The sequence below is a fragment of the Notamacropus eugenii genome, chromosome 7, assembly GCF_028372415.1.
Source record: "Notamacropus eugenii isolate mMacEug1 chromosome 7, mMacEug1.pri_v2, whole genome shotgun sequence".
Lineage (NCBI taxonomy): Eukaryota > Metazoa > Chordata > Mammalia > Diprotodontia > Macropodidae > Notamacropus > Notamacropus eugenii.
Genome location: NC_092878.1, coordinates 58,556,020 through 58,579,963, shown reverse-complemented (window position 1 = coordinate 58,579,963; position 23,944 = coordinate 58,556,020). Strand labels below are relative to the sequence as shown.

Below are 23,944 nucleotides of genomic sequence, written 5' to 3'. Positions count from 1 at the left end.
ACAGTCTAATATAGAATATCATTTATGGAAGACTGCCTAGTCTTTTTTTCATGTCTTCGTCATGAATGCCCTCCGTTGATGGCAACTAGGTGGTGCACAGGATAGGCCTCCCAACCCGGAGTCAGGAAGACATGAGTTCTAAACCTGCTCCAGACACTTCTTACTAGCTATGTGCCCTTTGGCAACTCCCTCAACCTCTGTCTGCCTCAATTTCATCAACTGTAAAATGGAGGTCATAATAGCACCTACCTCCCAGGGTTGTTGTGAGAATCAAAGGAGATGATATTTGTACAGTACCAGCACAGTGAACAGCATATAGTAGACCCTTTCAGTTTTCTTGGCAAAGATGTTGGAGTGGTTTGCTATTTCCTTCTCCAGATCATTTTACAGATGAAGAAACTGAGACAAACAGGGTAAATTACTTGTTCAGGCACACACAGCTAGCTTTGAACTCAGAAAGATGAGTCTTCCTGGCTGCAAGCCTGGCACTTTATCCACTGTACCCTCTAGCTGCCCCTTTGTAAATGCTTATATATTTTCTTCCTTCCACAGATGTATGGGTTATTCTGAAAGACTTGGTAGGCATTAAAAAGTCGGCATACAGATCAGTACTTGGTAATATTCTCTCAATTGTCTTTTTTTAATGGAGGGACAACAATAATAATATTTATGATTTCCTCCCATGCATTTGGTATTCGTCTGTCTTTTAAATGAAGGCTCTCAAAATTATACAACTTCAGGGTTTCTTGATTTCAGTTCAATTAAACATCTGTTAAACATGTATTTAGGCAAAAATTGTACTAAGTGCTGGGGAGATACATAGTTTAGATATGACTTGCCTTTATAGTTTGCATTCCATTAGGGGGATAGGAATGAATGAATGAATGAATGAATGAATGAATGAATGAATGAATGAAAAGGCATTTTAAGTACTTGCTGTATGCAAAATACACAACACATATAACAAAAATGCAAAAGAATACATGAGGGCACAAGGATGTAAAAAATGATTTAATGGAGTCATGGAGGACCCTCAAAAGTTAGATCTCATTACCACTTGGGAGAATCACAGAAGTCTTTGAGGAGATCACATTTGAGTTGGAAGTCAAAGCATGGGTAGAATTCAATAAGTAAATAAGAATTTAATAAGTGAAAAAGAAAAGGAGTATTCATGAATAAGAGAACAGGGGGAGAGAGGTGTAGAGATATTACAATCGAAGAAGGACATTGGATGATCTATTTGGACTGCTCTCTCTAGGAGTCTGTTGTCATCACTTTTTAGCCCTTGGTTTTCCAATGGTACATGCAAGAACTTTGGAATAATGTAATGCCAGAAATAATTAGAAGATGCCTAAAATGTATTTACATGGTTTGAAATGTCTTATAAAGACAGTATGATGTATGAGAGAGAGGATGAGAGAGTCTGGATTTGGATCTTGACTGCTTCTTGCTGTCTGTGGGATTTTGGTAATTTAGCTCCTCTGGGCCTTGCTTTCTTCAGCTTAGCATCTGACTTCCTGATATAAAATACCTTCAGATATTATAGCAGCTTCACCCTTTAGACATTGAAATTTCATTCCTTTTAGGTGGAAAGTAGTAGTTATAGAATCCTGAGATATCACTATGCCTCTGCTAAGAACCAGTTCTGTGCCATCTTCCAGATTTCACTGTTTTCCCATTGCATAGGTCATTATATCCTTTCTTTTCCATAGTTTGCACCACTGGACTAATGAGGCAGTACAAGGAATGGAGATTTTAGTCAGTCAGTCAATAAGCATTTACTAAGTGCATACTATGGGCCAGGCACTGTACTAAGCCTGGAGATACAAAGGAAGGCCAAAGACAGTCCCTTCCTCACAATCTAAGGAAAGAAACAACATTGAAGTTTTTTTCCTTTATTTTTCTTGCTTTTTTTTATAATGTAGAAATGTATTTTGCATGACTTCATATGTGTAATTGGCATTATATTTCTTGTCTTCTCAGTGGGTGGGGAAGGGGCCAGAGGGGGAGGCAAAATTTGGAACTGAAGATAAATATATTTATGTATTATAAATTATAGTATATAACATGTAACATTGTGCTATATAATATATAAAATATACTTATATGATACTACATAACATATAACAAAACTTAAAATATCATATATTTTAAATGTATTGGTTAATTTAGGGGGCAGCTAGGTGGCATAGTGGGTAAAGTGCCAGGCCTGAAGTCAGCAAGACTCATCTTCCTGAGTTCAAATCTGGCCTCAGACACTTCCTCGCTGTGTGATAGTGGGTAAATTGCTTAGCCCTGTTTGCCTCAGTTTCTCATCTGTAAAAAATGAGCTGAAGAAGGAAATGGCAAAGATACTCTAGTGTCTTTGCCAAGAAAACCCCAAAGAAGAATTGGACGTGACCAAAATGAGTGAAAAACAACAAACTGGTTCATTTTGAAGAAGTTGATTATTAAACATTTATCTGCACAACCCTAGATGAAGGATACTAGCATTTGGGAGAATCAGGAGAGATGATGTAGAAGGCGGGACCCAAGCTAAATTGTGAAGGAAGTAAGAGATTCTACAAGGCAAAGATGAAGAGGCAGCATGTTCGGGCATGAAGTAAAAAGGCGTGAAGGTAAGTGCTATGTGCTGTATGTGGAATGACAGTAAGACCAGTGTGGCTGCTCTATAGAATGGGTGAATAAAGGTGAGAATGACATATAATGAGACTGAAAATATAATTGGATCCAAGTTGATATGACCTTTAAAAGTCAAACAGAGTTTATAATTGATCCTAGAAACAACAGGGAGCTTATGCCTGGTAGTGTCTATCAGTATTTATCCTATAGAGAAGCACCTGGTACACTACCCATTGAATGGAAGCAATTGCCAATGGAGACATATGGAAAAAAACAATTAAAAAAAGTTATGAGTTCTCCAAGAATAGGCTGAATGGCCATTGTTGGATATGTTATAGATGGCCTTACTTTTGGTTATGTTGGATTATTTGGCCACAGAGGTTCAGCTTTAAGTCCTAGGATTCCAAAATGAATTGGGTACATGTCTGTTTTAGATAATTTAAAAATAACCAGGATGAGCTCCTGTGCTCTGTAAATATTTTCTCTACTAAAAATTCTACTACTGAAAATTCATTCCTTTAAATTAAATATTGCCCTTTCCAAGCTGCTATTAAAATGCTAAATCTCACCCCAATTAATCAGAGAGGGATAGAAAGTTATGCATTTCACTCCACTTAAAAATAAACTAATTAAAAAATTCAGCAGACAGGGTGACCTAGGAGATGGAGTTCCAGCCTTAGAGTCAAGAAGATCTGGGTTTGAATTCTACTTATGACAGTTAATTTTCTGTGGCTCAGGCAATATCCTAGAATTATTTATATAACCTGACTTCAACAAAGCTAAGTAGAGGAAAAGTAGCTCTGGGTTGAGTGCTGTCTGCTGAATGTGATTTTTGATTGATGGGAGAAATGAGGAGAAGATTCTACATGATTGCATTGGAGGCAGAGTTGGTGCAAGAGCTTGGAGAGGAGAGACATTCTTTACCTGATGCCAAATTCTTTTGGGGACTCACCATTTAGGTATTTGGATAGTCAGACAGACCAATAGACAGACTTGGAAGAGCAAGTATGCAGGTAAAACCAGCTCCTCAATGCGTCCCTCATTTCCAGCGGAGGCTATTAGTTTGGACCTTGAGTGAGAAAGACCTAAATTCCAATCTGGTCTGATAAACTTCATAGCGATAGCTGTGTGACCCCAGGCAAGTCGTTTAACTTCAATCTGCTTTAGTTTTTCATCTGTAAAATGGGAATACATAACAGCACCAACCCCAAATAGGGTCGCAAAGAGTTGGACATAATGACCGAACAGCAACACCTATCAGGGTTGCTTTGAAGATAAAAGTCGATATAGATATACCTCATTTTATTGTGCTTTGCACATACTACTTTTGTTTTGTTTTTTTTAAACCCATGGAAGGTTTGTGGCAACCCTGAATCAAACAGCTCTATTGGAGCCATTTTTCTAACAGCATGTGTTTACATTGTGTCACATTTGGGTAATTCTCCGAATATTTCACACCTTTTCATTATTATCATAGAGTGATCTGTGATCAGTGACCTTTAATGTTATTTTTGCAATTGTCTTGGAGTAACACATACCACACCCATAGAATTTGGTAAACTTAATAAATGTGTGTGTTCTGACGGCACCACCAACCAGCCATACCTCATTTCTCTCCCTTTCCTCAGGCTTCCTTATTCCCTAAGACATAACAATATTGAAGAACGTTGCATAAACTTAACTGAAAAAGCAATGGCAGGATTTGGGCAGATTGACTATTTTTGAAAAAAGTTTTACTGTAGGTAAAATGCTATCAAACAGCGTTGCATACCACAGAGAAATATTTTGAGAAAGGAAGAGTCAATAATGAAGCAAACTTCATTATTGTCTTATTTTAAGACATTGCCACAGCCACCCCAACCTCCAGCAGCCACTACCCTGATCAGTCAGCAGCCGTCAACACCAAGGCAAGATGTTCCACCAACAAAAAGTTATGACTCACTGAAGTCTCAGATGGTTAGTATTTTTTTTAGCAATAAAGTATTTTTAATTAAGGTATGTAAAATTGGTTTTTTTTACACATAATACTATTGCACACTTAATGGACTGCAGTATGGTGTCAACATAACTTTTATATACACGGAGAAAACAAAATATTCGTGTTGCTTGGTTGAGACACTCCTTTTATTGCAGTGGTCTAGACCTTAACCCACAATATCTCTGAGATATGCTTGTAACTGTAAACTGCTTTGCACATCCTAAAGTGCTGTATAAATGCTATTATTAAGATAACTATTCTAGTTTGCCTCCCTAGAGATTTAAGGGAATTTCCTTGGGAGTAATATTGGCACCTCTCTTCTTCCATTGAGCCAAGATCTCATCTTGCTTCCATCAAAAGAATTCATTCACTTTTGTGGATCCATCTACAGAGTATCTATCTACTCTGTAGAACTTGCTCAATTTCTGCTTGCTCTTTGCTTGGATAAATTAGTTTATTCATAATTCACTATTATGATAGACTGTTGTGTAATTTGAATTTGGTAGGAAGGAGCCAAGGTGGTGAGTAGCCTTCCCCTTTAAGGGAAGTTAGTGGCTTTTGTACCTAAAATTCATGCCCTTATATGAGCAATATTTAGGAAGGGTGGGGTGCAAATAGGTCTGGTACCCCTCTTCTTTTTTTAATATTTTATTTTTCCTCAATTACATCTTAAAATAATTTTTAATATTTTTTTAAAGTTCTGAGTTCCAAATCTACCCCTCCCTTCTACCTGAGAGGGTGACAATCTGATATAGATTATACACTTGTCCAGTCATGTAAAACATTTCCATATTAGTCATTTTGTGGTACCCTTTATCTTAGAGGAGAACAAAGCATCTATTCTTGTGGCCCCTTCTTCTGCTCCCCTCAGAGCTGGAATCTCAGTCTCCCTTGGACAGGGTAGACAAGATTCCAGAGATGTACATCCATAGCTTCCTTCAAACTATTTATACATTCAAACATCTTATGCTGATATACAGAACCTATATTAGTCATAGATGGGTCACCATCTCTAAGTGACAAAAATCGTATATCTTTCACATATTTGCATAATACATATTTGCTTTAAAAGGGGCACTTTTCTCATAAAATGGTTGGGTAAAAAGAACTTTTCACATATGAGTATTTTCATAGTTTAGAGAGAGTAGGAACCTATCATTTTTCTAGAAAAAAATTCATAGGGCCGACAATCTCACCCAATACTGTTTTGGTTGGGTAACACTAGCAAACATAATTCTGGTTGTTTGTGTTCCAGTAAATAGGTAACCTGGGCAATTTGCATCCCCTTTACTTCCCTCTCTTTCTCTCCCTGTAGTACATCTCCCCACCCACACAACTCCACCTAACACCCCAAGCCCTTGCTTTCCCGTCATTTCTTATGATACTCAGCCTGGAATGATATTGCAGATTGGAGAAAAAGCACCTAAGACAGCATAAAATCACAAACAATAGAAGGAGATAATGAGTACAAAACTGGAAATAAACCGTGGCACTAATGGGCAGACATGCCCACTTGTCAATGGCCAAGACACCCCTCCTGCTGTTTGTGTTTCTGTCCTAGGGAAGGTATTATTCTTGGCTTCTTTGTTTTGTCTCAAGTACTAAATGCTTAGAAACCATCCTGTTCGAATGATGCCTTGGCCTTCGGTGTGAGGATAGGACAAAAACAGAACACAGGGTTACCAAAGGATGATGGTGGAGGTGGGTCTGAGGTCCAGTAGTTCAGATTTCAATTTGTTCTTCCCTTAAACCTCCAGGCAATACCCCTTCGAGAGATGAAACCAACCTGTGCATGTGACCTGGACTTCTCACTGTTCTATCTCTCCAAAGTTCTGAAAAAGGAGAAGCAAAATTGCCCAGAGAGGCTAGAAAGTGGAGAATGAAAGAGGAAGAGAGGTGTGTGTGTTGTTCCCACTCTATGTTCATATATGACCTTCGCATTTCCAGCTCTAACACTAAATGTAACTTTTAAGATGCCCCACACGGGTCACGTGTCTTCTTTGGGGGTTTTCTGGGGAAAATTATAGCCTGGGAGCAGGCAGAGGTGGGTGTAGAGTTAGATAAAAATAACCACGTCAGGAGAAAGTCTCCTCCACCTTCCCACAAAACACTGAAGACCACTTACACTACAAGTCTGAGACACAGAGTCCCAGAGGGGAGGAGAGAAAGCTTTGGAAACATTAGGCAAAGTTTTCCCCCTAAAATCAGCCCCAACAAAGTTTGGAGACCCATTCAACAAAGGATTTGTCCTCATCCAGAAAACTGGCATGGTGGAAAGAGCATGAGACTTGAAGTCTGAAGATGTCCATTTCAAAACAGATTCCAACCTTTACTATGCTGACACTGGAAAAAAAATTGCTTAACCTCTGGGTCTCCCCTATTTCCCAGAGTTGTTATAAGGAAAGTACTTCCTAAACTTTGAAATGCCATTAGTTATTGCTATGTAAAGAGCTGACAAGTGCTGAAAGAGGAGAGATTATGTAGAATGCTCACGGAATCATAGATTAACAACTGGAAGAGATCTTTGAGAGTTAATTTATTTTAAAAAATAATTTATATCTTTTGCTTTTATACCACTTTAATTTATGAATTTATCCAAGGATGGGCTGGTAAATGTTTAACAGCTGGTTTTCCTAGGGGAAAATGTAGGTACCACATACTTTTCATTTTAATCTGCATTCTCTCAATTACTTTCTTAATTCTAGATAACCAACAAAACAATAAATCTAGTTCTGATTTTTGTAAGGTTTGCTGATTTCTGAGGTGAAAATGCTCCCACTGAAAATTTAATAATCAGGGCAGAACCAGTATGGGTTGACTACAGTGCATCCCCTTCCTTTCCCTTCACTACCCAGAAAGCAGCAACAAAGAGGGGGGAAAAACCAGTTCACCTACCAACACATCAATGTAAACTCACAGTATATGCAAATATTCCACACCCACAGTCTCTAGCCCCTGCAAAGGGAGAAAGGCACATTTCTTTGGGAAGAAGTTGGATCATTTTAATTACACAGCATTCAGTTTCATTTTCTCCGTTTATAATGTCGTGATCATTGCAAACCTAGCTTTACTTGTTCTGCTTGCCACAGTATGCATCTTTTCATATTAGTCTTCCAATGCTTCTTAGAGTTCTTCACATTCATCATTTTTGGGCATAGAAATAAATCCCTTACATTCATGTACCACATTTTGTTTAGCCATTCCTTAATTAATAGGCACTATGTTTCCAGTTTTTTGTTACCACAAAAAGAAATAATACCATGAATATTTTGATACATGTGAAAAACTTTATCTCTTTGACCTCATTGGGGTATCTGAGAGTAGAGTCTCCGAGTGAGAGGATATGGAAATTTTAAACATTTTTAAAAATTACAATTTTATATAATTCAATTTTTTGAATTAAAAACATAATTCCAAATTACTTTATGGAATCAGCTCTTATTTAAATAAGGGATATTTCACTTATGCAACTGTTTTCAGAGATAGTATCATGACAGGAAGGATCTTTGTGCATTTTGGGAAATTTTTTCAAGCTTGTAACCCCTACCTAGGAAAGCTGGGAATGTATATGCCCAGTACTTGCTCAATATACTGAGACTGACATGAAATCCCACATCCAACCAACTTGCAAACTCATAATTCACAAAATTTTAGGACTATTTTGAAAAGTCAAAGAAGAAAAGATGAACATATCAACAGAGATTTTTTTTTTTAAGTTAAGGGCCTGCCAATGGATAGCTCTTTTCCAAAGGTCTGTAAAATATTCCCACCAATTATAAACAGGGGTCCTAGCAGGCATTTCCTGTCTTACCCTAATAGTGAGTGACTCTTCCTACAATTTTTCCTAGGTCTCAGTAGATGGTATCATCTCAATCACAATGAAACCCTGTGGTGGGAGGCAGGAGGCCAGCCACTGCACAAAGTAAGGCTTCTAGGGTATCACTGCTAGACAGGGACACAGTTCTTCTGGAATCATAGATCTAGTGGTGCAACACCAGCAGCAGACACTTCCTTTCATTAAGGATATTCTCATTCACTACTTTCTAAATCTCTCACCTCACAAAAAGCTTATGTAAGAAACAGGAACCATGCCACTCTGTCTCTGAAAGACACCTAGTCACCAGTTTCATGTTCAGGCACCGAGGCGGGAATGTCCTCTGACCAAGTAAGCACTCCTCACTGATTCAAGGGCTGTCAAAATAACTCAATTTCTCCAAAATTAGTCATAGGATCCTAATACCATAAAAGCAGCTAGATGAAGCAGTGGATAGAGCACTGGGCTTGGAATCAGGAAGACATCTTCATGAGTTCAAATCCAGACTCAGATACTTCCTAGCTGTGTGACCCTGGGAAAGTCACTTAATCCTGTTTGCCTCAGTTTCCTCATCTGTAAAATGACCTGGAGAAGAAAACGACAAATCACTCCAGTATCTTTGCCAAGAAAATCCCAAAATGGGCTTGTAGGGAATTGGACATGTCTAAAACAACTAAACAACAACATAGTAAGGTCAGTGTAGGGATTGTAGGCTTCAGAGATCATCTAGATCAACCTGCTGATTTTACAGATGAGGAAACTCAGAAATATGAAGTGATTTGGCCAAAGTCACATAGGTAGTGACAGAGGGAGCATTTCAACTATTGAAAAATGAAAGTATGACTAGTAGGTTCTCCTTGGAGAGACAAATGAAAGATCTGGCAAAATCGATTTTTGTTGTGCACAGAAAGACATCAAGAAATATCATTTCATGGAGAATTTGATCATCTTGTATTACATGTTCATGATAAGTATTTGCAAAAAAGACCACCATTAAAATAATTAAAGCTTATGCATCATTGGCTGCAAAGGATGAAAGGGTAAGGAAATTATATGAAGTTGTAAAGACAATGTTAAAAAATTTAAGAACTCTCATCAGGGCAATGACCAAGCATGATTCTAGAGGAGTGATTATCAACTACGCTACCCACCTGTGAAAGAGAAGTGATGGATTGAAGGAACAGAATGAGACATATATTTTTGGACATGGCCAATGCAGGAATTTGTTTTACTTAGTGAGCATATATCTATTACAAGGGTTTTCTTTTTCTTTTTCTTTTAAATGGGGGGGGGGTGGTAAGGAGGGAGAGAAAATAAATTTTTGTTAATTAAAAAATATAATGGAGAAATTATATGAAAGATTTATAAGACTCTCTAAATTAAATCAAATAGACTTTGATACTTTATCATTTAGCTTTTGTTTTTTTTGAAGGGGACCAGTGTCATCGGATGAAGTTTTACTTCCATGTAAATTGGATTTATGTGAGGCAGAGCTGCACAAAGTTGTCAGCATCACTGTCTTTCAGAGTCATCAAAGTCCAGTGGCAAGACAAAAGTCAAGATGACTGTTCATGGCCTAGAATGTAGTAGATGACCTTGGTGTCTTAGCTGTCCAAACTCTAAGCACTCCACTCTAAGCCTGTTTGTTTCAAACACCTTTGAAGGCCTGGGAACAAATTGTTCTCATAGCCATTCTGCTGGGGGAAATCTTCACACACTTGGAGTAGACCTCCCCCTAATTCACCATCAGGTTTGAGGTCTGTCAGTTACCTCAGGTAAGTGGGCATTTGGTGTATTCAAGATTTTCAGGGAGGACTGGCACCCCTGGTGGGAAGGCTTGCCAAGCCTTTTTCAGAGCTGCTTATCTACCTTTGGTGCCCACCTTTCACTCAACTCTCACCTGCGGCTCCAAGAAGCTGTAGCATGCACATCGGCCACACTCTGGTAAAATCTGGGAGGACAGATACTCGTGATGTCATTGCAAAGGTGAACATAAAGGAGGACATTAAAAAATAGGACGTAGCTTGATGTGGTAATGTTATTTCTTCAATTTCTGTTACTCCAGGAAGCTGAATAGTGGACCACTTCAGCTTGGCAGTCCTCAGCTCTAATCAGATATATTAGCATTAAGTATGGTGAGGTATGAGGAATACAGGGTCACCAGGCTGATTAAGGAGGGGAGAACCGGACCAGGTCAGAAATGAAACTAGGAAATGCTTCATTGCCAATCAGAATAAAGAATGGGTCCTTGGGTGACTGCTGTAGGTCCAGGGCAAGATAGGGAAACGTTTTTTTTCTATATGGTGAAATACATGGTTCAGCCATAAAGTCTCAAACTCATACAGACTATAGAAGTCTCTTGTCTATGTCATGCTCTCTTTCTTCAAAAAAATGAAACACCAACTAATATCACAAAGTAGGAAATCGATTGTGTATTAACAGACAAGAAATAATACCCTACTGATGTGGGAGTTATTCCTGAATAAATTAGCTTGCTGTCTCTGTATAGTCAGACCCCTGATTTTAGAGCAAGCATCAAAGTTAACACCAAACTGGAATTATGAAGATAATAAAGTGACATGGCATGCAGTTAAAGCAACTCTAGCCTGACCTGCTTAACCAAGTTATTGATTTGGGAAATGGATGAAGGAAAGGTGTGGTAGGAGCAACATACACTAAGGTCCCTGCCATGCAGGTTGAGCTAGTTTTTCCATAAAAAGCCAGGAATCCATCCTTAGGATTTGATTGATTGAAGGGATTAGGGATTGAGTTATTAACACTATTTCTAGACATCTAGGGCATTAAAAAAATTTTTTTAAAGCCAATCCAGCCCTTGGGGAATTGGGGCCCCTCAGACTTGACAGATATCCCACTTTTGTACAAATCAACACACCGTCTGACTCAACATGCCCTTCTGACTAGATGTATTTCAGTATGAGATGGAGGTGGTGGCTACATCTACCTGAAGTAATTCTGTATCGTTAATGAGCATCCTTTCTCTCCCATGATTGACTTAACTTTGATCATTTCCGCTGTTGTTGCTAGATGTTCTGTGAGTATCGTTTCATTCCCGTCCTGAGACTGGAAACCACTAGAGTAACCTGAGTCAGGCCTTGCCCAGCATAAAAAGATGTGAACACCAATTGTAAAAAAAAAAAAAAAATTCTGAAGACATTTACTGAATGTAAATCAGTTGTCATAACGAGGGGACCAAACTTAGCTTAGAAATTGCCTCAGCCAGCAAACTTTATTTCCTTGCCAAGTGGAGAGATACGGCAGCCAAGGGCAACATAGGTTTAGAATATAAACTTGTTTGTAAAACTTTACGGAGAAGGAGGATGGATGATTATGAGCACTATTACCTCATAGAAGAGTAAGGAACAATTGAAGGGAAAACAAGGATAAAGAAAACTTGGCAAGAGACCAATGAAGCAAAATCTCTGGTATTTAAGGATGAAACTGGAAAAAGGATAAAAGGAAACAATGGAAAAACCCCATAAAGCTTTTTATAACAAACCCTTTTTGCCATCAAGGTCAGTGGAGCCACCATATGTGACCTCTGACATTATACTCTTGGATATGCGCAGAAAAGCATCTAGTGCCTGGCACATGGAGGGTCTGTAATGAATCCTTAGCAATTAGATGAGTGAGTAGGAAAGTGGGCTGGATTTCTTTGAGAAAAAGGCACCGTTGTTTTAAACATACTTTTCCTGAAACAAAAGCCCTCCTTGTTAACACCAGTATTATAGAATAATCATAATATAATACAAATTATAATTATAATGACAGTCTTTCATGGCCCTGCGTGCCATGAGATACGATAATCTCCAAAGAACTAAAGTTGAAGAGATTATCTCAGAGGAGATAAAGAAATCCATGGTGGGGGTGGGCAGCCTGAAACGTAATCACAAACAAATAATGACACAAAAAAGATGGAAAGAATGACAGACCAAGGTCTGGGGTTCAAATCCCACCTCCCATGATTGCTACTTGTGTGATCCTGGGTCATTATTCAGTCATGTCTAACTCTTTGCGTTCCTTTTTGGGGTTTTCCTGGCAAAGATACTAGAGTAGTTTGCCATTTCCTTCTCCAACTCTTTTTACAGAGGAAGAAACTAAGGCAAACAAGGCTAAGTGACATGTCCAGAGTCACACAGCTAGTAAATGTTTGAGGTCAGATGAGTCTTTCTTGACTCCAGGTCAGACACTCTATCCACTGTGCTACTTTAGCTGCCCCGTAACTAGGAGTGTGTTGGTACAAATAATTGTGATACCATGCAGAACAGGAATAGGGCAAAGGAGAGATCCAGAAAGGATGCTCTAAGAAAATTTGAGGAGATATATTTTTCAGATGATATGATCAGGGAAAGTTTCATAGAAGAATTAGCACCAGAGCCGGGCACAAAGAGAAGGATTTTAGCAGACAGAGATAAGGAAGTCATACGCTCCAGATATGTGAACCAAATAGCCTAACAAATATATGGTGGTGGCTGAGGGCAAAATGAGATCAAGGAATAGCTGGAGGTCCAATTTGGCAGGAACATAGAGTATACAAAATAAAGTGGTGCAAAATGAGGCTGGAAAAGTAGTTTGGAGCCAGGGTGATGGAGGCAATGCCAGACTAAGAAAACTTTATTTTGTCCCTTAGGTAGTAGAGACTCACTGAAGATTTTTGAGTCAGGCAGTGGATGTGGTCAAGACCCATACATTAGGGATATTATTCTGGTAGCTGTGTAAATGACAAATAAGAGAGGGGAGAGATTAGAGGCCTGCAGGAAGCTATTGGCTGCAGTGGGAGGAGAGAAGAGGGATTAGAAGTTAGAGTTCAACCGCATCTAAAGTTATGATTTTATTCAGAAGTAAATAATATTCTTTAATTTAATAAAACACAAGCAAACAGAAAGAATCACAGAATATCAGAGTTAGGAGAAACCTTAAAATAGACTTGGTCAAATTCTTTCATTTACTTATAGTTGCCCATCTGGGCTAATCTCTTAATTTACACTAGCTTTTATAGGTTGGCTACCCAGAGGGCAGGTGCTTCTCCCAAGTTTTAGGGTACCTTGTGAATCTGCACTCCAAAACCTGTAGCTCATGAGCCCCCACTGGTGAGTATCCCATCAATAGTCACCCAGTAGGCAAAATTAACTCAAAGTAAAAGCATTTAGTAACATGATATATTAAGAACAGTAGCTATGAAATATCCTCTCATAAAGTCTAGGGTATAATCTCCCACAAACATACGTAGCATCTTTGGGAAAAGTGGGCTCAAACTTAGAATAAGATAGACTGGAAGGACACATGGAAGGAATATATGTGCCCAAGGGAATTCACTCCTCCCGTACTGTAGGGCATCAGTGTTCCTTTCTTTCCTCACACATGTCTCACAGTGCTCCAGGAGTATGTAACATGAGTATGTAATATCTCTTCTAGGCAGATAGCTTAATTGAGCTCCTGAGTTTGCTTTTTTGTATAGGTCAGCTTCCTGCCAGGACTAGTTCTCACCTGAATCCAGAGTCATGCCTCTTCTTTGCTGCCAGAGAGACCCTGATCCTTGAATTAACCTGCAGACACAGCATCTCTGTATCTGTGTCTGACTGTGCAGAATAGGTTTCTACTACTTGCTGATTATGGAGTCACCTGTTTAGGGAATGATCTCCCCCCCCAAGACTGGAGTCTTCCTCAATTACAGGGTCTTGACAACTTTGTAAGGACCATTATAAGGGCCATACCCAATCTCCATTCAGTCAACGTTATCACCCCTTCTCATTCACTCAAGGGAAACAATTCCACCCTTCTAAAGGGATGACAGGGCTAGACAGTCTGTTTGCTACCCTTTTATTTCTGCCAAGGAGACACTTTCATAAAGAGGCGTCTTTACACTTCCTTAACATATTAATGACTCAGTACTTCTTTTAACTACCCCTTGGTTTCTGTTATTACATCAAAGAGGGAGCCATATCCTTCTCCCTCCCCACGCTTTACTTACAGATGAGTAAACTGAGACTCAGAGAGTATTTTGTGCATGGTTATACAGTTCACATGGCGTAGTTGAAACCTGAGTCCGGGTATTCTGATTCCATGTGCAGTGTGTTTTCTACTATACCATGATGCCTCTTCTGGTGGGGTCACGAGGGATTTCATTCCCCAATAGAATGAAAGTTTCTCTCTTTTCATATGATTTCATAGTATTATAACTTATCTAAAAAACATAGGGTGTGGCACAGTGGATAAAGCACCAGCCCTGGTCAGAAGGACCAGAGTTCAAGTCATGCATCATATTAGATGCATGACACTGGGCAAGTCATTCAACACTTATTGTCTCCAAAAAAAATACAATAAAATTTGTACTTTATTTATCAAATCTTATCACTCCTATGAGATGGGTAAGTTCCTAAGTTTAGCACAGTGCCTGACACATAGAGTTTAATAACTGCCTGTTACTTCCCTGCCTAAGACAGCAGTGTTTAACCTTTTTTTGTGCAATGGATCCCCTTGGGCACTCTGATGAAGCTTAAAGATCCCTTCTCAGAATAATGTTTTTAAAAGCATAAACTAAAATACCTAGGGTTACAAAGGAGTCTGTTTATATAGAAAGAAAGCTGGAATTTTTTCCCTATCTAAATCCATGGACTTCAGGTTAAGAACTCCTGTCTGAAGGGTAGGAATTGTGTCTTACTTGCCTGTGCATCTCTCCCAGGGTCTACGGCAAATCATCTCACCTTAATCCCTTAATAGATTGGAGAATGATTAAGTTAGTCCAATAAAAAACATAATTAGTGACTGTTGCATTTTAAGATCTTTCTAATAATCATGAAACTCTGCGGGTTCCTGCTTTACTTTACCCTGTTCTGGCCACATATTGGGTATTGTGTGCACTTCTGGACACCAGAAGAAAGACTGATAAGTTAAAGAATGTCCAGGGGAGGGTCACTACGGTGTGGAAGGGCCTTGTCTTCTTGCTATATGGGGACAGGCTGAGGGAACTGGGTATGTTTAGCCTGGAGGAAAGAATCTTGTAGGATCAAAGGGTTGGGGAGGGGGAGAGTAGAAAGGGGAAAACATCATAGCTATCTTGAAAGGCAGTCTCACGTGGAAAACATTAGAATTTTTCTGTTGTCTCCAGAGGGTAGAATTTGGAAGAATTGGTGGAAGTTACGATGGAGTAGATATAGCCTTGATGTCAGGAAAAACCTTCTAACGATTAAATGTTCTCCAAAAGGGAAACAGTGAGGCTGCCTTGGGAAATATCTGGCTCCCCATAACTGGAAGTTTAAAATCAAAGAGATGGAAAAGCATTTCTTGGATATATAACGGGTCTTCCGGCAAGTTTTAGACTGGCTATCTTACAAGGAAGTGTAAGTCCCTAAAGGTGCTGGTAATTGTATTTCTTCCCAGAGAAGAGGATAACATGAAATCAGGACCAGTGGGTGGGTTTTCCCTCCTCCTATATGAGGAGTTTTAAGGAGAGAGGAGAGATAACATTCAGAAAAGGGGAAGGTTGTAGTGATTCTCCAATATGGGGAGTGGCATATCTTTGGCCACAGCTCTGGTGACATTTCTCCTCCTCCTGGGACACTAGAAAGAGAAAAGCTAAAGTGCGAAGGCATATATACAATTCTGGAGTTTTGGTTTTTTTTAATTTCTATAGCTTGCTCAATGGGTTAGAGCCCTGAGGAAAAACATTGGCAGCTCCACTTTTTCCTAAAATGAATGTGACTGACACCATATCGATGTATCTATTTCTAAGTATGTTCTTGTATTCTCTTCAAGGAGGCATCTGATGGATCTAATCTTATGTTTAATAAAAACCTGTTTGTGGTTGATGTGAAATGGTACAGTGGATTGGAGCTCTGGGTTTGGAGTCAAGAAGACCTGAGTTCAAATCTGGCCTCAGACTCTTGCTAGCCATGTGACCCTGGGCAAGTCATTTAATATGCCTGCCTCAGTTTCCTCATCTGTAAAATGAGGATAATAATAGCAGCTGTTAGGATGAAAAGCAATAGTATCTGTAGGGTACTTCACAAATCTTAAAATACTATATGACTAATGGCTATAATAATTGTTAACATATTGTTAATAATAAATTTTGATGGTAAAATTATTTTAAAATATCATTTTAGCTAGCATTCATGTAATGCTTTAAGATGTGAAATATTTACTACTACTTCCTTAGTTGTTGTGTCTGACTCTTCCTGAGCCCATTTGGGGTTTTCTCAGCAAAGATACCGGAGTAGTTTGCCATTTCCTTCTCCAGCTCATTTTACAGGAATTGAGGTATACGGGGTTAAGTGATTTGCCCAGGGTCACACAGCTAGTAAATGTCTGAGGCCAGACTGGAACTCAGATTTTCCTGACTACTATTCACTGTACTATATTCTAGCCACTGCTCTATGTATCATCTGATAAAATTCTTAAATCCAGATGACAAAGTCACCTTCCATTCACTGAACTTCTCTGCAGACTTTTCTCCTTGTAAGAAATAAGGCAGAGAATGGCATCTTAATCACTGAATGGGTGTGTTGCCTCAGAGAAACTGATACTTGTTAAGGACCTTAAATTGAAAAAGTCCAAGATGTCCCACTGCATCCAGGGCCATCTCTGGTCAACTTGATCTGTATCTCAATACTGGACCCAGTTGGCACCAGAAGAGAAAGTGAGGCACAGCCCTCCCTCATTTAAATCCAATTCACACCTTCCTGATGCCCTCTTCAAGAATAAAGGACAAACAGCTGTGTCTATACCATGCAAACTACAGCTTGCATCCAATGGGCTAGAGCTCTAAGGAAAACCATTGGCAGTTCCACTTCTTAAAATGGTTATGACTGACACCATCTCTATGTACCTATTTCTAGGCATGTTCTTTTATTCTCTTTAAGGAGGCATCTGATGGATCTAATCTATATGGTTAATAAAAACTTGGTTCTTCCTGTCCTATTGACCCACATATTTATTATCTACCTTGTTTGGTGAAATGGGATAAAAAAAAAAAACCAAAGCTCTGCTGCTATTAGCTATGCAGGAATGAGTCTAGGCACAAGAGAATGGTGGTCGTGAGGAAAACTAGGCTTTTCTTAGGCCTTTGATGGAGACTTATGAGCTATTGTACCACCTAAATCCAGGGAAAGCTGTATGCTCCAATTCTGGTATTTATTCCGCTCTCCAGAGACAACCAAGTCCTTCTAAAACCCCCCAGGAGCTTGCCTACCCACAGGCCAAACTTATGTCCACACAGCTGTCCACACGAGCATCTGCTGAAGGTCCAAACCCAATCCACACCATGCCAACTGGCGGTAATGTACAATGGGCCAGCGTCACCAGGCAGCTCCATTAATGAGACACCTCCAGCTAATGCCTTTTGTTCTCTGCCAAGACTTTCTCTATTACCAACATTGGCCCTCTTCTTACTACCAGCTGTTCTAGCTCAGCTTCATCCCTCCCATTGTTTAGGCCCCTCCCAAAGTTACTTTGCCTTTATGTTAGTTTTATTTCTCTATGTTCAGATTGTTCCCCCTTCCCCCAACAGAATATAAACTTCTTGATGGGTTCTTTTCTTCCTTTTTTTTGAGGGGAGGGGGTATTTCCATTACTTTGCAAGTGCCAGGCACATAACAAATAAGCACTTTCATAAATTATTGTTGAATGAGTGAATGAAAAGCTGAAGTGGTATTGAGGGTTGAAAGGGACCTCTACACTGACCCATGTAAAAAAGAGGGCATCTCTCTACAACACATCTGTAACCGAGGGGGTCACAACAGGTTAGGTTGCTAGTCCAATGAGGTTGATTTCAAAGGCCCCAAGTTCACAGTAATTCTGCCTTTAGGAGTGTAGTTGTGAAACATATGAAAGGATCATGAGGATGCCTTCAGCTGGAGAGAGAAAACCCTTTAACAATGGGCTAGGCTAGGAGTTGGAACACCAGCCCTACACTCAGAAAGATCATTCTCCCTTTGTATACCTCCCAGAGCGATTTCTGCGCATCCCTCAGGCCACAAACAAAGGGACACAAGGAAATTATAGTAGTAGTTGCAGCAGCAGCAGTAGTAGTAGTAGTAGTAATAGTAGTAGTAGTAGTAGTAGTAGTAGTAGTAGTAGTAGTAATAGTAGTAGTAGTAGTAGTAGTAGTAGTAGAAGTAGTAATAGTAGTAGTAGTAATAGTAGTAGTAGTAGTAGTAGTAGTAGTAGTAGTAGTAGTAGTAGTAGTAGTAGTAGTAGTAGTAGTAGTAGAAGTAGATGTAGAAGTAATTAGTTAATAAAAATAATAAGTAGTAGTTAGGGCATCTAGGTGACACAGTGGATAGAATGCCAAGCATGGAATCAGGAAGACTTATCTTCTTGAATTCAAATCTGACCTCAAATACTTACTAGCTGTGAGACTCAAGGCAATTCACTTCACCCTTTTTGCCTCAATTCCAGTAAAATGAGCTGGGGAAGGAAATGGCAAACTACTCTAATATCTTTGCAAAGAAAACCCCAAATGGGGTCACAAAGAGTCAGACACAACTGAAAAGAACTGAACTAAGGAAGGTAGTAGTAAATATTTCACATCTTAAAGCACTCCATGAATACTAGCTATAATAATATTTTTAAATAAGTCTGAAACAACTGAACACGTGATAATGGTATTCTGTTGTGGTTCTTTTTCCTACCCAGTGAATGCAAAAGTTTAACTTACCTAAGAAAACCAAGTAAATGAGAGGCTCCACACAGGTTAGACTCACTATTTCAGGTTATTTACTTCTACTTTAGTGGTTCAGTTCTGTTCAGTCTTTTGGTTTCCCTGGCTTCCTTCAAGACAATGCTCAAAGCCTCCTTCTGCAACAGATCTCCTTGGATCTCACAAGATATTAATCCCTCCCCTCTCAAATAATCTTTGATTTGCTATGTATGTATTTTTTACGTGCCTCATTAGTAATGTTCTCCCCCATTAGAATGTATGTTCCTTTAGCGCAGGGACTGTTTTACTTTTCTATTTGTGTCTCCAGTGCCTTGCCCATAGTAAATGGTGAATAAAATGTTTCATTCATTCATAGTGATTGGCACATAGTAGATACTTAATAAATGCTTCTTGACTGAGATTCTCTCCATTTGAGATCCTGTGCTTCTGAGTTGCTGAGGAAAAAAGTATCCATGGGAAAAAGGGGGAGGGAAGGGAAGACTCGGAAAGAACATTAGAAATACATGGATAAAATCAGTTTTCAGAGAAGTCTAAACACCCAAAAGAGAAGAACATGGTTTTTGGAAAAGAAAGTCATATATCATCAAGCCAATAATTTGCAACCTTGTAGAGTATGAAACTCCCTTTTTAATAGGAAGAAGTATTGAGGACCAAGATAATAGCTGTATTAGCTGTTGAGTCATGTCCAACTCTTTTTGACCCCATTTGGGGTGTTCTTGGCAAAGATATTGGAGCAATTTGCCTTTTCCTTCTCCTGCTCATTTTATAGATGAGGATCTGAGGCAAACAAAGTTAAGTGACTTGCTCAGTGTCACACAACTGATAAGTATCTAAGGCCAGATTTGAACTTAGGAAGATGAGTCTTCCTACTTTCCAAAGCTAGTGCTCTACCCACTACGCCACTTAGCTGCCCAGGAGAACAGGATGTTTGAGAGTGAAAGACAATTAATTCAGTCTTAGACACTTTATAAATGTAAATTATTGTTATTATTACTAATACCCATTGAGATAAAACATCATCACAAAAATACACTATGAATTCAGTTCACACATTTAAATGCATTTATATTTTACCATTCATAAAAGCATTTGGAGCCATTGGAAAAATATTAATTCCTTGTAAGGACTGTGAAACCAGTCTCTTTTGAGTAATTATGTGTCTCACTGAGGAAGCCTTAAAGTTCTAGGATTTGATGCAATTAGTATATTTTTAGTAGCACCTGGAAGACCTAACCATCTAGAGAGAATCTCTTTTCCATCTGGAACATAAGTAGACATCTTCCACGATGGATCAAGAGATAGGCACAATGGAAAGAAGTCTTGACTTGGAATCAGGAAGGACCAGAGCTGGAATCCTGCCTCGGATGCTACTTGTGTAACTATGAACAAGTCACTTTACTGCACTGAAGGTTGATTTCCACATCCGTAAAATGGTCACAGTAAAGTCTGTGGCCCCTATCTATTTACCTTTGGTAAAGTATGAGAAACGCTTTGTAAACATTAAGGCACTATGTAAGTGTCAGCTATTATGACATAGCCTTTGGAGATCATGCATCTCTATTTTCTTCCTTGCTTGATGCTAATTATTATAGGTCCTTTATCAAGGGAAAATGATCTTATGCAAAGGAAACTTTAAAATTAAGAGAGAGATCTAATGGGTTGCCACTGGGCAGCAATGTTTCCACTGGTGACCTACGTACTATATGGACAAAAAGTGACATGAGGTAATATCCAGGAGATGTGTGATCCACAAAGGAGATGGACCTATTACATAGAGAAAGTGAGAAACCACAGATTGACATCCTCAGTGTTGTTATAGGTATGAAATAACAACACATTTGGTAGATTCACTATGGAAGACTTGTGGGAAAAGACAGACAAGACTTATGGATGGGCAGTGATCTAAATGGATGGAGGGAATGCTCACACCAGTGAGATCCCAGACCCATTGAAATAACATGAGCACACATGGGCAATAATGTAATATACGGGTACCATGCAGGGCATTCCAAAAATCTTAACGCAGTTTGAAGACTTTGCAGGTTAAAACTTTTGCGCTAAGATTTTGGAGATATGTCGCATATTAAATGTATATTGCATATTTGTGCATAGTGTGTGACACATAAGCATGTATGTGTGACATTATTTCAGTTAATACAAGGGTGTTTGCTTCTTTATATGTCTGTATACTGCTTACAGGAATACAGTGGTCCCTCTGGGGTTCAATCCCAAAGGCTGGGCATCACTAGAAAGACCACATTAATATCTCATTCAGGAATCCCTGGCTGAGACATGACTTTTTACCAAGGTGAGACCATTCTCCATAAGAGGGGGATCAATCAACAACAAGCATACTTGAAGCACCTACTATTGGCACTAGATACTGTTAGGGAATACAGTCACAGAATGAAACAGTTCTTGACTTCATGGAGTTTATACAGTCTATTTGAGAAGAAACTTTGTGATCAGAAGGTCAAAGAGGGAAAGTGAAGGGAGAAGTCATCCTTTCTGAAATTTACTTCTTTTAACTTTTATTTAGAAAAATAAAACTCTTATCAGGCTATCGTTTCTCTTCGTCAGACGTGGCCTTATATCTCTAATTGCTTAGCCATTTAGTGGAAGGAATGGATACACACTGTGTGTTGGGCACACAATGCAAGAAGTTCTGGCATTTCACGCCTATACCCATCAGTCATTTATGTCTTCTGAACCCCACTCTCCACCTCCTTCTTTCTAGAGAGAAGAGAATTCAGCAGGAGACGGATGAGGCTGCTGTCGCAAAAACAGTTTACACTTTTTGTATCACCTCTCGGTGTCTTCTGTGGACTCTCCCACTGGAAATCCTAGGGAGGAATCCCTGCAAGTGAATGTCTGAGTCTCTAATGCTCTTTCCATGGTGGTAGGATCAGGGCTGGAATCGTGGGGAACTGACATGAGACTGGTGGAAGGCGTGGGCACCATAGACCACCTCAGGGGGAGGTGAGGACGTGGTGGCCAGGATGGAACACAGTGGTTCATGGCTGCTCAGCACTGAGGTGAAATACTTCATTTCTTCTGTCAACTGCTTGATCTCCTTGCGGAGGGCTGCATTTTGTTTCTCCAGATCTTCACTCTCCTGTGGGTTGAGAGGCCAGGACACAAAATTAACACTTTAGTGTTCAGTGGAAGGCAGAAAGATAAGAGAGAAGTCAGAGGCAGGGGAGCCAAGTTAGAAATTCATGTGCAGAACCAGAGACTGTGTCCCGAAGAAGCACTGGGGTTGGAGTTGGGTTAAAATCCTAGGTCTGACACTTATTGGCCATATTTAACAGAAAAGCAAATTGCTTCAATTCTCTGTTGCCTCATCTGCATAATGAGGATAGTAATACTGGTGCAACACGCAACACAGAATTACTGTGAGCAAAATGTGCTGAAAACCTTTCTGAAAAAAGTATGTTGAATTATGCCTTAAGGTTTATTCAAATGCCTATATACTCCTTGACCCAGAAATAGCACTACTAGGTCTGTTTCCCAAGATGATTAGGGAAAAAGGGGAAAAAACCTTACGTGTTCTAAAATGTTTATAGCAGCTCTGGAGGCAAAGAACGGGAAACTGCAGGGGTGCCCATCAATTGGGGAATGGCTGAACAAGCTGTAGTATATGGTTGTGGTGGAATACTACTGTGCTGTAAGAAACGATGAGCTCAATGAACTTAGAAAAACATGGAGAGACTTGGACGAAATAATGAAGAGTGAAATAAGTAGAACCAAGAGAACATCATATACAGTCACAGCAATATTGTTTTAAGAATAACTTTGAGTGACCAAGTGACTTTGGCTATCAGAAATACCCAAATTAACTACAAAGGATATATAAAGGAAGACACGATCTGCATCCACAGAAAGAACTGATAAATAGAAGCATGCATAAAATAATTAGATAGATATGGATATACAGATTAGATAGATGTATCTATATCTACATATGTAATGGTAGCCATCACTAGGACAGGAGTGGGGGATAATAAAAAAAGAAATTTACATGGTAACTTCATCATATATTTAAAAGGAATAACAAGTTATGCATAATAGATTTGCAGTTTCATGTGCAATCTTTTTTATTATTATACTCTGTTATGGAAATGCTTATTTTATTCCATAAATTAAAAATAAAATAAAATTTTTTAAGTATTCTATAAATATGAGCTATTTCTGTGTGTGTGTGTGTGTGTGTGTGTGTGTGTGTGCGTGTCCACCTTCCCATTCCTTCCCTCTCTCTCCCTCACCCTCTCTCTGTCTGGAGTGTGTGTGTGTGTGTGTGTGTGTGTGTGTGTGTGTGTGTGTGTGTGTCCACCTTCCCATTCCTTCCCTCTCTCTCCCTCACCCTCTCTCTGTCTGGAGTGTGTGTGTGTTTATTTTCACACTGTTTATCCCATTACAATGTGGGGCTTCTTGAGAACAGGGACCACTTTTCCCCTTCTCCTTTGTAACTTGAACACTTAGCACAATGCCTGACAAAGAGTAAGCAATGAATAAACGCTTGTTGACTGACATAGTAGGTGTTTAATAAGCGCTTATTGGTTGACTCATTGATTGATTATCTGACTCCCTTCTAGCTTCAAATATCTAATACTGTGTACCTTGTTTTTTCACTTGGTCTTCCTTTCCTTTTATTTGAATTCAGACTATTAAAGTCCTCTGATCAGCGACTGTTTAATTTCCTATTCTGTCTAAATACTAAAGTACTTAATTCCCTGTGAATGCTAAATATTTAAAAGAAACAATCCTCACCTTATGTATCAATAATTATAATTCATTGATAATTAGCATTCAATTAATAGTAGCAACAACAGCTAACATGTATCACTCACTA

The 23,944-nt window shown here is 39.1% G+C and overlaps 1 protein-coding gene and 1 long non-coding RNA gene across 2 annotated transcripts in view; one reads left to right on the top strand and one right to left on the bottom strand.

Moving 5' to 3' along the window:
• The first annotated feature begins 1,431 nt into the window (after nucleotides 1-1,431).
• On the top strand, nucleotides 1,432-6,440 carry LOC140513421 (uncharacterized). The gene is made up of 2 exons (XR_011970163.1): nucleotides 1,432-2,618; nucleotides 6,358-6,440. It is a non-coding gene; the product is annotated as an uncharacterized lncRNA (long non-coding RNA).
• Nucleotides 6,441-19,150: 12,710 nt separating this feature from the next.
• Nucleotides 19,151-23,944, bottom strand: part of BATF (basic leucine zipper ATF-like transcription factor) — a 45,732-nt gene continuing 40,938 nt past the window's right edge. The window contains exon 3 of the mRNA XM_072625116.1: nucleotides 19,151-22,207. Coding sequence (XP_072481217.1) covers nucleotides 21,998-22,207 — 210 coding nt within the window. The 3' untranslated portion in view covers nucleotides 19,151-21,997. The remainder of the gene's footprint in view (nucleotides 22,208-23,944) is intronic.